This window comes from Scatophagus argus, chromosome 22 (genome assembly GCF_020382885.2).
Source record: "Scatophagus argus isolate fScaArg1 chromosome 22, fScaArg1.pri, whole genome shotgun sequence".
In the NCBI taxonomy this organism is placed as follows: domain Eukaryota; kingdom Metazoa; phylum Chordata; class Actinopteri; family Scatophagidae; genus Scatophagus; species Scatophagus argus.
In genome coordinates this window covers 16,138,690-16,154,202 of record NC_058514.1, presented here as the reverse complement: position 1 = coordinate 16,154,202, position 15,513 = coordinate 16,138,690, and the positions used below count along the sequence as shown (strand labels likewise).

The following is a 15,513-nucleotide window of genomic DNA, read 5'->3' as shown; positions in this document are numbered from 1 at the left end:
TCTGTGGCAATCAGAAAGAATAACACTGAAGTCTTTACACTACAGTGAGCTGATTTCAGTTCTTTGAATTTCCATCTGTCTTCAAAGGGAAATCGGGTCAAGGCTGAATCACCAGCCAGGGACAGCAGGACTCAGGTTCATGGTGTGGCAATGAGTTCATGCTTATTTGTCTGTTGATTAATATACTTGAGATGTGAAGTACTTGAAAGGGAAGCTTAACACTAATTTTTGTTCATATAATCATAAATGCATATAAAATTGTTGTGCTGTGTTCTGCTGAAAACTAATACACACATGTATGCTTGGATTTAAAGGTACAGGTAAACCAAATCCCTTGGTTTCTTCCTAGCTGTGATGTAATAGGTTCTGACCCTCCTGAATGTGGCACAGGCCATTAGTATAAATAACAAAAAAACTGGCTTACCAAGGCCCCAGTTTGTGCTTAACAGACATAGCTACTGGTAACATTAGCTTCTCGTGATAGAACTGCTAGCTCAGCTACAAAACAGGCACCCACAAAGGGACTCAAAGGGTTACAAAAGGTCCTTTAGTGATTGTCAAAGCTCCACCAGACTCACTGTCCTACAGCAGAGATAGATCCAGTATCTGGAACATAACGACTTCCAAATTGTCCAGATCTGCATGCTATCGAGCATCTACAAGATGGAAAACCAGTTCTGATCCATGAATGCCCCACCTCACAATACACAGGACTTAAAGGATCTGCCCCTGACAGCTTGGTGCCACATACCACAGCATACCTTAAGAGGTCTAGTGGAGTTTGTGCCTTGACGGGTCCAACCTGTTAAGAGGAACTTGTAAAAGAGGAACTTGCTCAAAATTAGGTTGTTTTAAAGGTATGGCTGATCGGTGTGTGTGACCCAACAGTAACTTGTGTTCAAAGTCAGATTTAAAAGGCCAAATAATTTTTTTTTTTCCAAACACAGGATATGTAGTATTCATTCTAATAGTGCCAACAGATCTTTTAGCTGTCAAACATTTTAAAGTGGTGGTTTGGCCCACCAGTCTGTAAGCTGACCACATTTTTACTTCAATAAAAATCTTTATTCTCTCAGTCAGTGGGTGGTCTCAGTCAACTACAGAGAGCTGCTGAACAAAAGGGCTTGGATGAATAAAAATAAAGACTGCTTTTTATTTCTTTGTTTCCATGTTTTATGTGAACCATTTTTCAGACAAACTCACAATTAGCGGTGAGTCAGTTTTTATTGTGCTGCGTCGAGACTGTGAGCCCAGCTGAGAATGGAAGCATGATGACTGGCTGATCTTTTCATTCTTTCTCCTTCAGTGTCTGTCCACCCAAAGTCTGCCAGACTCTGCGCCTCTGAATTCCTGTCATTTTTTGCTGGAATCCGGTTTATTCTCTATTCCATCTCTTTCCTTCCATATTTTTTGATGCTCATGCATTATGGACAACTCATCCTCCATCTCACCCTCCATATCTCTGTAAATCTTTCGCTATTTATCTATTTCTCTCTCAGGATTGCCTGTCTTATGTGCCGACAGCAAAAATGCCGCATTCTCTCACAATACAGGAGGAAATGCTGCATGATATCAAACAAATGATTTACTCTATAATAATTTCATGTAGTAATTATTTTTATATCACTACCGTCTTTATAAGTGTTGTGCTGTTTATGCACTGATGCTTGGCAGAGTGTACAGACACTGGTTTACAATGCATATTTACTGGGTAACAGCCAACAGTTCATTTTGCAGTTTGTTGAACTTACAAAATAAATGCTGGTACAGTTTATGGAATATATCTAGCGGCTCTGTCATGCCATATTTGGAACTCAAAGAGCTGCTAGCACGGTGGTAAACTCTTGGTTTGGGGTTTTTCTGCAAGCAGTCACTAACAGTAGCTTATAATCATGTGCTAATATTAGCATTGAACATAAAGTACAGCTGATGCTAATGCAAACATCATCAAAGCTACAGGTATTTGGTTATAAAACTGAAATAGTGCTGTCTCTAATGATTATTTTTATTATTGATGAAGCTGCCAATTATTTTAAGAATTAATTGATTTAACAATTACTATATAAAATGCAGAAAAATGCTGATCACAATTAAGGTACCCAAAGTCCAAAGTGACATCTTCAAATGACTTCTTTTCTCCAAAACTCAAAGATTCCCCTCATGTTTACTCTTTATTATCATAGATGACAAAGAAAAAGAAAATGTTTGACATTTTTGCTTGGCAAAATGACTGAAATGATTAAATGTTAAAATACTGTATTTTGGCAACTAACTAACTAATTAACGAAATTATGACCTGATGATGGGACGAGATGAAAAGTCATCATCGTCAACATGTATTCCTGCACAAAGTTTAATTTTAGTACATCAAAAAAAAGTATCTGCTTACTTTTGGTAGATTGTATCGCTGACTTGCAACACAGCTGTTTCATTACCACTATGTTTTGAGTTTTGAAATATGGAGATATTCCGTTTGATCTTGTTAACCAACATCTGGCATGCAGTCTGCCACCTCCTTGAGTGCATGGAATGTGACAAAATAATTGCAGAACACAGTGAAAGCATATTTCAAACAGAATAAGTACATTTAATTCAAACTGTTGTTAATGTGGGCTCTCGAATCTTGACTTAAGACAAATTACTTCTCTGATGTTAGTACTCACTCTATAGTTTTCTGTTAATGAACAGCTCTAGCCTGTTTATGTCCTCTATCGGTTTTCATTTCTAATTCTTACTGACACTTTTTTCCCAATTTCCAGAGCTCTTTATCTGTGACAGACATCCAAACTCTGTCTGTCGACCAGTTAGCCTTTTCAGCAGATCCACAGGCAGTTGTTGAGGTTTAATTAAGGCTTAAATTAAAGCAGCAGCAGTTTAATCCTCTCTGGTTACCAAACAGAGAGATGGACTGGGATGGCTGTCTGTGATGCTGACAACATCCCATAATGCTTCCTTGTAGCAAATCCCATAACAGCACTAAGACATACTGAATTACTTAGCCCCTGTACACCGATAAATGCAACATTGCTCTCATATTTAAACTCATTTTAATTACTTTTGTTCTGGTAGGATGTATGGTTTTATATTGTTTATGCATATGTATTTGTCGCAAAATCCAGTGCCATGCCTGGGAGCTGCATGACACATTCCTCTTGTTAACATCACCTAAAGCACTAACAGATAGAAAGACACTGACAAAGAGAATCACCTATGACTGCCTCCTGGGCAAACACACAAGAGTTTTAACCAAGCATGTGTATGTGCAGAAATGTATGAATTATTTTTTTTGTCTGGACTGGTCATTTAAAAAACATATCCGTCGCAGGACTCTCTATTGCAGATGAAAATGTATTTCTATGACTCAGGTAATATTTTTGACTTTTATTCGCATTACATTTGGTCATGTTTAAGCATGTCAACTTCCTTCCTCACTTACTCTTCTACTGACAGGTGACCAAATTTCTCTGGGTTTGAACATTGTGGGAAACATTTGGGATAATGTAAGCCCACAACTCAACAAACTATCTAGTCTAGTCATTTTCAGACATTTGAATGCAGAAATGTTACATATTACATCTTTGTAATGTGTAATGTAATGTGCCGTATGTATACGTGTAGTGCCTGTATATCAGCATGTGGACTAACTGCTTCACCATTCTTGCTCATAAAAGTTCTTCATAGTATTTAAAAGATGAAAATGTGCATGCTGTTTTAAATGTCTGTCCTCTTTCTACAAACATTCCAATGCTTTGAGCTGTGTATGTGTATGTGTGTGTGTGTGTGCGTGTGTGTGTTGTCTCTTAGGAGGCAGACCACCTTGCAGCTGAGTGAGACCAGGATCCAAACACAATCCAAATGCTAAAAAGGTTGCAACAGAAGAGCTGTCCCCCCCACCTGACTGCACTTGTAATTTTGGCTAGGGCTGGGAACAAAGTCAACACAGTTTGTTTACCAGGACTTTAGCTCTGAGTCAGAGAGACAGAGACACCAAAAGATCTAAATCCTGCAGAGACACATCTGTATCCCTCCACACATGCTGGCTGCCTGCTCCACACTGACATTATCGCAGTGCAGCAGCCCTCTGCAAGCTTTACACCACTACCACTGTTATTACACAGGCTTACTGCCGTGTGTGTTTTTGTGTGTGTGTGTGTGTGTGTGCACACACGTGCGTGAGTTTTAAAGTATTAAGTGTTATCATAGAGGATGGCGCTAGTCTAGAGAAAGACATAAACAAGGCTGAAAGGGGAGACCAGTTGGGCGCCAGCAGCCTGAAAACCCAAGCTGGTCACAGACTGAAGGACATGAGAGAGACACACACACACGCACACACACACACTGATGTCATTGATAACTGATATATCTATATCTCATTTTCCATACCTACAGTACAAAACCTTGTTTACAGCTCAATGAAAAAAGCTTTCGATGGTTATTTACTTCTGCTTTAGTTCATAGCCTGTCAGGAGTTTATTCTCTTGATCACCGTGTTCTTGCTGATTCCCTCATGTTTACCCTAAAATGTATACACTTTCTGTATCTCTTTTATTGCCTTTTTTTTTTTAAACTTGGTGAAACGTCAACTAGTACACTGCTGTAACTTCAACAAATCTCACAAAAAATATTCACCCTATATGAATGCCAGTGCTCGCTCAGTATGTGAATGGAACTGCACTGTAATTTCAACATAAAAATCACATTTTTTTTCTAAAAATGAGTGTTTATTTTGGACATATTGTCACATGATACCCCTAATTCAAGAAAAAATAAAATAAAATAAATAATAAAAATAAATTCCAATAAATGAAAGTAACATGCATGTAGGAAGATAGTCACAAACACATTCAAACACACATTCTCACTCAAAAGCCCTGCAGCTTCTGGACATTTGCCACACTTTAAAGTGACAGATGCCATGAGGTGGTCTGCCTAAAATAACCTCTAATACAGATTAAACCCAATGTGCTCTCTCTCTCACACACACACACACACACACACGTGTTTCAGTGTGTTATCAGCTTGCAGGGTGCAGTGGCAGCAGGCTAATTCCAGTACATTCCAGGCCGGCTTACACAGCAGGAAGGCTCCCAAAACATCTGGACCTGGCTTTGGTATGGCCAGACTTACACATAAAGGCATGCACACACACACACACACACACACACACACACACACACACACACACATACACACACATACACACACACACACACTTATGCAAATGAGGAGAAACTCACACATGCTCTTACACACACACAGTATTAGAAAGCCAAAACACAGCTTTTCGTGTTGGCTGTGAAGTGAAGCTCTTATACTTACCAGAATTCACACACACACACACACACACACACATCCACACCCATACACACATTCCCCATGAGGTCTCTGCAGGACAGGGGAAGCATCTTTTTGAGGCTTACAGCAATGAGGCTGCTATGATACGGCTGATGCTGAAACACGGATGAATGGTGAGATTTCTTTTTGCTTACACTGGGGACAGTGCAGCATTACACACCTAGTTTTATGTTTCTGCTCATTCACAAAGATGTTTTCCAAATCTCTTTTTTCTTGTTAGTAACGAACACACATTTCCTTCCTTGCAGACAGCCACTGGTTCTAAACTTGTTCCAACTTGCACAGACTTGGTGTGGTTGGATGATGCATCACATTTACTTGCCCGTAGGTTTATCAATTAAAGATCTGAACACTGCACATTTAAAATGCAATCCAATGCAAGATCTGGGGAGAGAGTTAGGTCAGAAAAATGTTTTGGGTGAATTTTTTTTTTAAGGGACTTTAACCTAATGGCTTAAATGAAGAGTGGATTGGTATGCTCTGATTGGGTTTTATTTTAATTTAAAAGAAGAAACGCACATAATTCCTGGTTGCATGTGCACTACTCCATTATTTCATGTTTATCTATCAATTCATTTATTTATTTATCACAACGGTGTTACTCATATCACCTTGTTTTGCACACACTTCATTCATCATCATACACACATAAAACTTTCGGAATTCTTAATTAAGTTTTGACTGCAAAATTGTATGACTTGACCTCATTCTATTCTATATTCTACGTGACTTGCACAATTCAATTTAAAATTTATCTGGAGTGCAATCTGGGAAGCCCCTTGGTGGCTAATATCAAAATCATAATGTACAAAAAGCACGATGTCACAGTTTTGAGGGATGCAGACATGGCCACTGCTTCTGATATTTAACAAGGAACTTACTCTGCGTATCTTAAATATCTCAAATCTAAAACATCTTAAATGTCTGGTAAACAAACAAGCTAACTTGTACATTACCCAACGTTAGATTAATGTTATTAGCATTAAACCTCAGCAGAATTTCAACTATGCATATTCAACTCAGTGTGTTTTCCTTGAGAAATCAGTAAGCTGGGTGTGAGGAGGGGGGAACAAGGGGGATAAAATGTTCCCAATCCCCACTTCATATCTGGGTGAAGTCAGGGGAATGAATCCAGCACTATGATTGGTCCAAACTCCTCTTCTTTTGCTTTTCAGCGTGCTAGACAAGGCTGCCTCTTAATGTCAGACTCAAGAAATGCATACGCTCAGTTAAACCTGATGTGTCACCTGTGTTTTGCATGACTGGCAAATCATAACAGCATACTGCCAAAATACGTACAGGTTGGCAGGTCTATATCGAGATAAAAAAAAAAAATATTCCCTTATATTGATATCTGCCCCAATAAATAAGAAAAATATCGGTTGAGCTCTACTTTATATGTTGCTTAAGGTCTTGTGTCAATAATACAACAGTGTTTTGCACTAGGTTATTTACTGAAATGTGTTCTCCAATTCTGTTAACCTTATATGCCTGAGAAAAGTGTGGTGACTGTGAGTTAGTATGGAACCAAACAGAACACTATACCTTTGACAAAAATAAATAAATAAAACAGAAACAGCTGAGTAGACATTCTTGGTGATCAATTATCTATCTGTAGCAAATTTTCAAATTGATTTTCCTGTTGTACCTAAAAGACAGTGGCTGTCTGGAAGGTGAGAAATCAATCTCAGAACTGATTTTGTACTTTGGAAAATGGCCGGCGGTAATGTAAAATATATGTGATTTGTCGCTAATGGGCTGAAACATACAAAACACTGGTATGGTCCATTGAAATAGGAGGAAGGGAACACAGTTGGAATGATAGGGAGAGAGAGAGAGAGAGAGAGAGAGAGAGAGAGAGAGAGAGAGAGAGAGAGAGAGAGGCGTGTGCTGAAATGGAGTGTTTTAGCTGAAGCTCACTGCTCTCCAGGCATCTGTCCTCCATTATCACTGCAGGGTTCTTTTAAAAGAACCAAGCAGGCGATAGAGAAACACCACAGGAACAGCAGCAGCACAGCGTGCTAGTAAAAAGTGGGACATGGATAATGGCATCTGTGTAAAGCCACACAGGAAAGACTTTCAAATGACTGCATACAGTGTCTACCCATGAAGAAACACTCTCTCTGACATTGTTACATCTCTGCACTCTCGGACCGAAACAACATACAAAAAGTCACCATGCTGCTTTCATAAGACAACAATTCCACATCGGGATGGAATGTGAAATGTATGTGGTCATATGTTGTTGATGTTTCCTTTTTTTTTTTTTTTTTTTTTTTTTTTTATTTTACAGGATAGCAGACTTAGGTAAGGATTGCACAGAAGACACAAAAAGTTAGCCAGAAATGCAGATCCCAATCAAAACAAGTCAAATCAAGCCTTAAGCTTTGTGAGAACAAGTCGCAGGTCACTAGGGCTGTGGCGGTGTGGGTTTGTCCACTGTCAATCCCATCATGCCTTGGGTTGAGACTGACAATCAGTGTTGTGGTGTAATCTATTGTTATTTGTCATGTCTGATACACGTTGACTTGTCCAAGTCACAAGTCAAATGCAAGTCAGATAAAAAGAACAAGGAAGGAAATATACACCACCAACTATAATAAAAAGGTCTTATTAATAAGTATACAGACATGCTTTTTGGTTCAACTCTCCAACAACAGTTAGTTCAATTAGACAGAAAATGATGATGTTCCTTCTGAATCTATGGTGATGGAAACAAGTACACAAAACACCCACGTGCGCATCGCAGCTACAGAATCCTCCTTTCACCAATTATTTGCGCACACATTCAAAAATACACTCTTCTCTGAAACAAATCATGGACAGTTGCAGCGGGCAGCTCCCAGGTGTAAATGAGTTTAGTTGTGTAAATATAAAGCCAAGCGCTGTTGAAAAACTGTGTGCACGCTCAGCAAACCACCGCCACATAAATCAAGATGGGGGTGTGTGTGTGTGGGGGGGGGGGGGGGGGCAACAAACAAAACATAAATAAAGCAAAAGGCCTGTTTGCTTACTAGATGAAAGGCTTTCGGCAGAGCACCAGGGCGTCGTACAGCACGCACACTCCGAACACGGTGATGCCTGTCTCCTTCACCAGCATGGCGCAGGTGCCCAGCGACAAACTGACGAGCAGACACCACGCCGACACGGTGGAGGGCACAGAGTCCTCGGAGACAAACACACCTACGCTCCTGAGAGACAGAGACAGAGGTACAGCAAAGGTTATTTAAGGGCTGTCAACACTGTCTGCTATAAGGGTAACTGTAACGATAACACACTCTGTAAACAGTGGTGCAAGCAGGAGCTGAAGCTACGTTCATAAAAAGTTAGCAGCCAATCTGCAAGACGTCCAGATCCCCCCCCCCAATGGTTCGGCCCACACGTGGCCCATGGATTAATCGTGCAATTTAACCATTGCGGTATGAAATACAGTTTTACTGCCACTGTTAGCTTTTAAAGTAATAATCCCCTAAATCTGGCTGCAGACTTGCAGTGAAAATACATTCTGCGTTTTATTCTAAAGCACAGCGGTTGAGTTAGGAAAGAGCAAATGATTTCAAAGCCGTCGTCTTTGCCTCCACTGGGTAAAATTACAGGCTTGCAGGCTTGTGACTTGGGCAATATCTGCTCCCTTCTCTGTGACACACAGCGCCGCTCGCTCACCAGATCAATCCGTGTGTGTCAGTATCGATAAGCTATTACTCATGACGTGTAACCGTAATCAGATGGTGCTGTTGGCAGGACATTCAGTGAGACTACAAAGCGGTGACTACAGACAGAGAGAGGATGCATCAGAGCCAAAGTTTGTTTTTTTTTTTTTTTTTGGCTGATCTAAATAAATGATTTGATCTGTGACTGTTAAAACCATGACACGATCCGAATCTTGAGCTTTGTGACCCGTTGTATCACTATGAGTGAGTGAGTGTGTGTGTGTGTGTGTGTGTGTGTGTGTGTGTGTGTGTATAACCTTACCTAATATAGGAGAGGAACGTCAGTAAGAACAGCAGGCAGGCCAGAACGTCAGCCCTGCCCACGATACCAGATACCTGCAAAACACACACACACACAGACTTTAGAAATTATTCATGTGTTGGACGGTACTGTTGAGGAAACAAGGCTGGGTGTCTGTGTAGAGCCCATGGCCCACACATAACAAGTTTTTGTTAAAGCTGTATAATTATAAAAAACCGTAAAAGAACATAAATGATTGCAGTCCCCACGAGCCCTGTAGCATTTGCCAGAGAGAGAACATCACAAACAGACACTAATCATACTAATGACAACATTTCAGGAGTTACTCATGATAATAATTCTCAGAACTCAGAACAGAAAAAAGCCATCATGCACACTTGTTCTTTTGGTTGAATGAAATGAAACAGCCTTCGAAATACACTTGATATGAAACATCCATTGACACTGAAGAGGGAATTTTATACTAGCAGCCATATTTTTTTGCTTTGGTAATTTCCATACTACCAAATGCAGAAATCATATTGTTGGCTAACATCAGCAGACTAATATGGCCCATAATCCATCAAATGGTTCTAGAGATGTTTTATTCTTACCCAGAATTTAGGGGAAAGACATAAGATTCCTCTTCTAGGAACCGTAAATATCTGTACAAGAATGTTTGCCAATCCATCAAATACATGTGGTGTCACTTCACTAGCGGATTAACACCAACCGCCGTGGAGACATTTCACTTAAAAAAAAAAAAAAAGGATTTATTCTTTGGGGGCTATGAATCCCTATATGGCATTCCATGGCAATCCATCCAACAGCTGGATGGACAGGAGATTCAAAAAACAACTATTATCTTTGTAAAAGCTGACCTTAGGCTGACCTTAGCACCACTGCATTCTGCTCTCTGGGACTCCAGCACTTCATAACGTGACATTTAAATTCTGGTAGGATTTGGGCAACACGGTGCACCCTTAACTCGTTTAATATGATCTCAGCAGTGATTATATTGTATGTATGGCATACAGTATATATGTATTGTATCATTAAGGTTATTGTGAATAAATAAAATAAATTTAGAAAGCATAGTCCATACAATGAAAACATGTCTTGCAGCTGCAGTGCAAGATGTGCAGTGCAGTGCAGTTCTTTCACTTACAGGACACTAAGAGATAGTTTATGATTAATGTCAGCATTCTTATTAAGTGTTTCTGATAGGTTCAGCTGCCAAGTTGCAATTACCCATTGTAAAACACTGACTTGACAGGCCTGAGCAACAGAAACCATCAAACAATGTACCAGTCAGCCAAATCCTGCTCAGCTCTGGCTGTCTGCTCTGCCAGCCTTCACAGCTGGGACATTTCAGGATGTATTACATACTGTTGGAAAAAAGTGTACAAAACTGTTAGCTTCCTGTCTGGGGAGTAACAGACAGTATGTGTTGCCTAGCTTCTTAAATTCAGAGGTGTTTCTCCATAAAGTTGATGTACAGTATCAGCCACAGTTCCAGCCGGTGGTTTCTGTGCATGGTGGAGCAGCAGTCAGTCACAGTCTGGCAGAGGAGCAGTAAACATGTCCAGCAGACACCGATAAAGAGCAGGCCAGGAGGGGAATGAGAATGGAGGCCAGTGGAGGGAGGAGGAACAGAGGAAGAACAGGGAGAGGGGGGGGGGGGGGGGGGGGGGATTTTAATGTTATATCAAAAATAGAACATCGGTAGGTGTCACTGGAATAAGGTTTGGGTCGCATATTTCTGTCTGAACCTGATCCAGGACGGTGAGAGCAGTAACTTTACAGGTATTCTGTTTTTATGTCCAACGTGACACTTGCCGACACAGTTTGATATAAGCTGTAGTGCTGAATTTGTTTAACCCCGTCACGCAATTCTTCCCATGGTTGAAGCATCATATCAAGTAGGCTGGCCCAGCTCACGTGACTGAACCCGACACGAACTCATCAGGACCCATCAGGATCGGGTCAGGTATCTACCCTTTAGCTCCAATACATAAACACACACACGTTTAGCTCAGTCAGAAACTATCCACTTTAGGATGCAAATAATCTCCTTTCATCTCACTGATTCCAAAGGGTTTAAGCCAATTGTGTGTGTGCATGTGGGTGTGTACACGTGTGCGTGTGCGTGTGCGCGCGCATGTATACGAAAAATATCTTACTTAGGCGCCCACAAATACTTAGATGGACGAAGATGAAAGGGAAGAGAACAGAGGAGGAAGGGAGGGATGAAGAGTGCTCGAAGAAGACTTAGAGAGGTGCAAGATGAAAGGATGAGTCGGGTGGGGGGGTGAGAGAGGACAGGGTAGACTTGTCTCTCTGCATGAATAAAATATCTGTGTGAGAAGCCTCCCCCTCCCTCAGCACACACACATGTGTACACACACACACAGACACACACAATAAATAATAACACGCTTGGAATGTAAGTAGTAGTAAACAAATTACTGTCTTTCAAAGAGAAAGAGCTGCAGTCAAAGCTGCTCTGGCCAGAAATCGATTTAGATACCACACACACACACACACACACTGACAGTAAAGGCTTCTGACACCATATGTGATGGTTGGGGATGGGCTGTTGTATTGACAGGCTGTCTGGAGTGTTCAAACATTCTGCCATTACATCTCTTTCCTTGTTCTTCACTCCATCATCTCTTTACTCACTCTCACTTGTTTCCAGTACACTGGCTGTTGGTGGGCTGCCGTTTCAGAGCCTCACTCCTTCAGTGAGATACAGCAATCAGCTATCTTTTTCCAGAATCACTGACACTCAGAAACATCCTGAAGACAGCAAAACACAAGAGACGGGGAAAAAAAAGAAACATACAGGTCTGCGCAGGGTCTGTGCTCATACACTGAACCACCATACCTCTAGCGGGTCACAACTGATGATTGACAGGAATAATTTTTGTATGAGTCTATACATCTATGTTATGTCTTTAAAAATAAAAGCAAGATAACCTTAGAGAGTAGTTACATGACACATTTTCATCTGATGATTTGACATGAAAGGTTTAAGTGTAAGAAGCTGTGGGTGTGGAGTTAGAAAAGATGTGAGCATTTACCAGGGACGTAGGGTCAAATGAAAATATACACTTGGTGCATAATGGAGAGTGTAGAATCAAGTGTATCTGGTATCATACTAGGGAATAAAAGTCAGAATATGTCTGCCTTTTCTGACTTGTATCTGCAATAAAATGTTCACTGGAACTGGACCCTTTGATCTGATCAAGGTGTTTACAGAAGCCATTATTATTGTAATTCAGCTGTTATTCTGATTATTAGTGGAATAAAAGGGTCCATATGAATGCAGCCAGCATAAAAAAAAAGGAAGAAAGAAACATACCTATTTGTCTCACTTTCTCCCCATGTCTCAATTTAAGCCCATTACATAATTCTGCAGGAATCTGAGTTCAGCTGCAGCTGCTCCTCTGCATCCAAACCCCAACACGAGGGGGGAGAGGAAGTGTAAAAGTACAGCTTGGTTTAACGCACGCAAACACACATACTGAGAGTGTGTGACTTTTTCCAGGCAGACTGTCACCCTGAGCACATTCTGAGAAGAGCTGTGTCTCTCCAGCCGCCTGTCCCTCGGCCCTGTCTGTCCTGGCCTTAACCGGCAGCCCAAACACCCTAAGACAGCTTTATTGCACATGCGCATGTGTGTGTGTGTGTGTGTGTGTGAGGGCCCACAGCAGCCCCCCCACACATATGGTTGATGGGATCCACATATGGCCAGCATGCTATCGGAAGAAAGAGGAGAGGAGGTATGGATGAATGGAGGCTTTTCAGCTCTGAAACAGGAGCCCTATTCACTGAGTACAGGCTGACTGACTGACTGCCAGACCGGCCTTATTGGACAGAGAAAACAGCAGACTGTCTGAACCCAGAGACACACTGATCCTGTTGGGGTTCAGCCTGAGTTTATTTGCAACATATTAATGATTAACAACAAAGAGGAAAAAAGGAGACATTCAAGCTGTGATATAAACACCCCAAAGGTTTTATGTCTCTCAATTCCAAATGACTATAGAGAGAAAAAAAAAACACTAAGAGATACAGATTTCTAGTTACAGATTAGGGTATTGCATGACCTCAGAACTCAACTAACTGTATAATGGTACAAAAACAGATAAATGAAACTAATTCAGCCAAGGAAGACTGAATTGACCGCTAACTATTAACATTGAGTAAAACATTTTACAATTTTCTTTACAAAGCTCTGAGACCTGTTAGCTTGAAAGGATGACATATTAGGCTGTGTGCTTGCAGTTATATCATTGGTTAATGATGTCCTTTTAATTACAGAGGCAGTTTATCCCTGCTAACACAGAGTTGATTCAAACAGCAATGATGACAGGGTATAAAGCATAAAGCCATTGGATCCTAAAGGTGCTTTTATCTTGTAAAGGCTGCTGGCAGGATCCCTCTGCTGCTGCTGGTGTTAGGCTGTGGTCAGTTATTTAACTTTTGCGGCTAATGATATCAGCTAATGCTGTAATTTAAAAAAGGAAACCAAATTACCATCCATTTCAACACAACACACCATGCCTGATGCTCTTTTCCTCTCTTACAGTGAAACAGAATGGACAGAAACTAACAAACTTTTATCAAGTTGTCTTGTTTCCAACACACCTAGTTTTAAAAACTCCACGAATGTTTTGACTGACTAGTCATAAGGCTGAGGAGAAAGACCCAAACACTGAGGTGTGCCAAGGGTTTATCAGCAAAGAACAGAATGCTTTAACCTCAGTAGAAATATTATTTGTGTGAATGGTGGCTTCAGTTTAGATAAAGAGTTGCAGCTTTCTGCAGGAGAAAACTCTTTAGACTTACAAGGGGCTGGAGGCTGCTTCTATTTCAGAACTCTCACATGACAACCTCGCCTATTTCTTCAAGAAAGGTTTTCGACTCTTGGAAAACAAGCACGAAAGGAATCGCTTAGGTCAAAAATGTGTTTCCCCCTCTAATGCGTGTGTGCCTCAGTGTGTGTGTGTGTGTGTGTGTGTGTGTGTTTGTCTCCACCAATCTCATTCCTTATCACGTTAAAAAAAATTAGCCCCATCTGGTCTCAATGATGGGGGCCTATTTATATTGAAGTACAGTCTGAAGTTCATCAAGCAGTGTGTGCTAGTGTATGTGCAGGCGAATTTTCATCCACTTTGCTCTCTTAATAACATTTGTACAAGTTGATGGAAACTGTACACTTCTCTAAAATATACAGTTTTGCATTAAAACATTAGAACTGAGCTTGGGTAGCTAGCTTAGCCTATTTCAGGATGGCAAAAACCCCATTTCATCTTTCAAATGTCTTGTTTCATCTGCCCAAAAGTCCAATATAAAAGATAATCGATTTACTATGTTAAGAAAACGTAGCAAACATCTTTGAGAGGCTGGAAGCAAAAACTGTTTAGAGTTTTCACTTGGAAAAGGATGGGTCTGTCACTCTTGGTATTTTGGAGGTTTTTAGATCATTCTGTGTTTTCCAAGTAGTGTTCCATACACACTCGAATGCAAACCTTGAAACAACAGTCCACATATGTGCATTTTGGAGTCAACATGCTACTATGTGACCTGATGTAGGTTTCTGATGATGACTTTGCAGCTATAAAGCCCTTAGCAGACTTTTCACAGCGTTTGTGACTTTCTGAGATGTAAGTCAGGTCTGTTTGAACACGGCCGGCTTAACCCACGTCACTGCCTTTCAGCAGCAGCTGAGTGGGAGTTTAAAATTTGGAAAATAACACAGATGAAGTCGCCCTTTAATTACTTAAACAATAAATCAAGTACTAAAATTTTTGCAACTTAATCTTAGGTCAACAGTGATCAATTTATCAACAAAATAAAAAAAAAAATTGCTTCTGGATCACACGCTCAACTTGTTTGAAGTTTCGGGCTGTTAAATTGAAGAAGGTTGGCAGGTCAGTTCCACTGTGAGCCTTTTGTGCACTTACAGACACTTATGGGAGAGTAGAGATATCGCCTGAATCTTTTACTAGTAAAAAAAAGTAAAATTCCATCATATGCTTTTGCACAGAAAGCAAACCTGACTTGTTTAAGATTTGGAGGCACAGAGCCAGTAGACAACTCTCCCTTCTTTCTCTTCCAGTCGCACCCAGTCCAATTGTTTCTGCCTGCTCTGGCAGTTTAACTGGCATGCTGGGAGATGAGCAGGGAAATCAAACT

General features: G+C 40.6%; 1 protein-coding gene across 2 annotated transcripts in view; it reads right to left on the bottom strand.

The window, feature by feature from the left end:
• tmtc1 (transmembrane O-mannosyltransferase targeting cadherins 1) overlaps positions 1 to 15,513 on the bottom strand; it is a 97,786-nt gene that overhangs the window by 66,905 nt on the left and 15,368 nt on the right. For both annotated transcript variants that reach the window (XM_046378611.1, XM_046378612.1), the window contains exons 3-4: positions 9,328 to 9,401; positions 8,370 to 8,546 (exon numbers count right to left, since the gene is read on the bottom strand). In XM_046378611.1, coding sequence (XP_046234567.1) covers positions 8,370 to 8,546; positions 9,328 to 9,401 — 251 coding nt within the window. The remainder of the gene's footprint in view (positions 1 to 8,369; positions 8,547 to 9,327; positions 9,402 to 15,513) is intronic.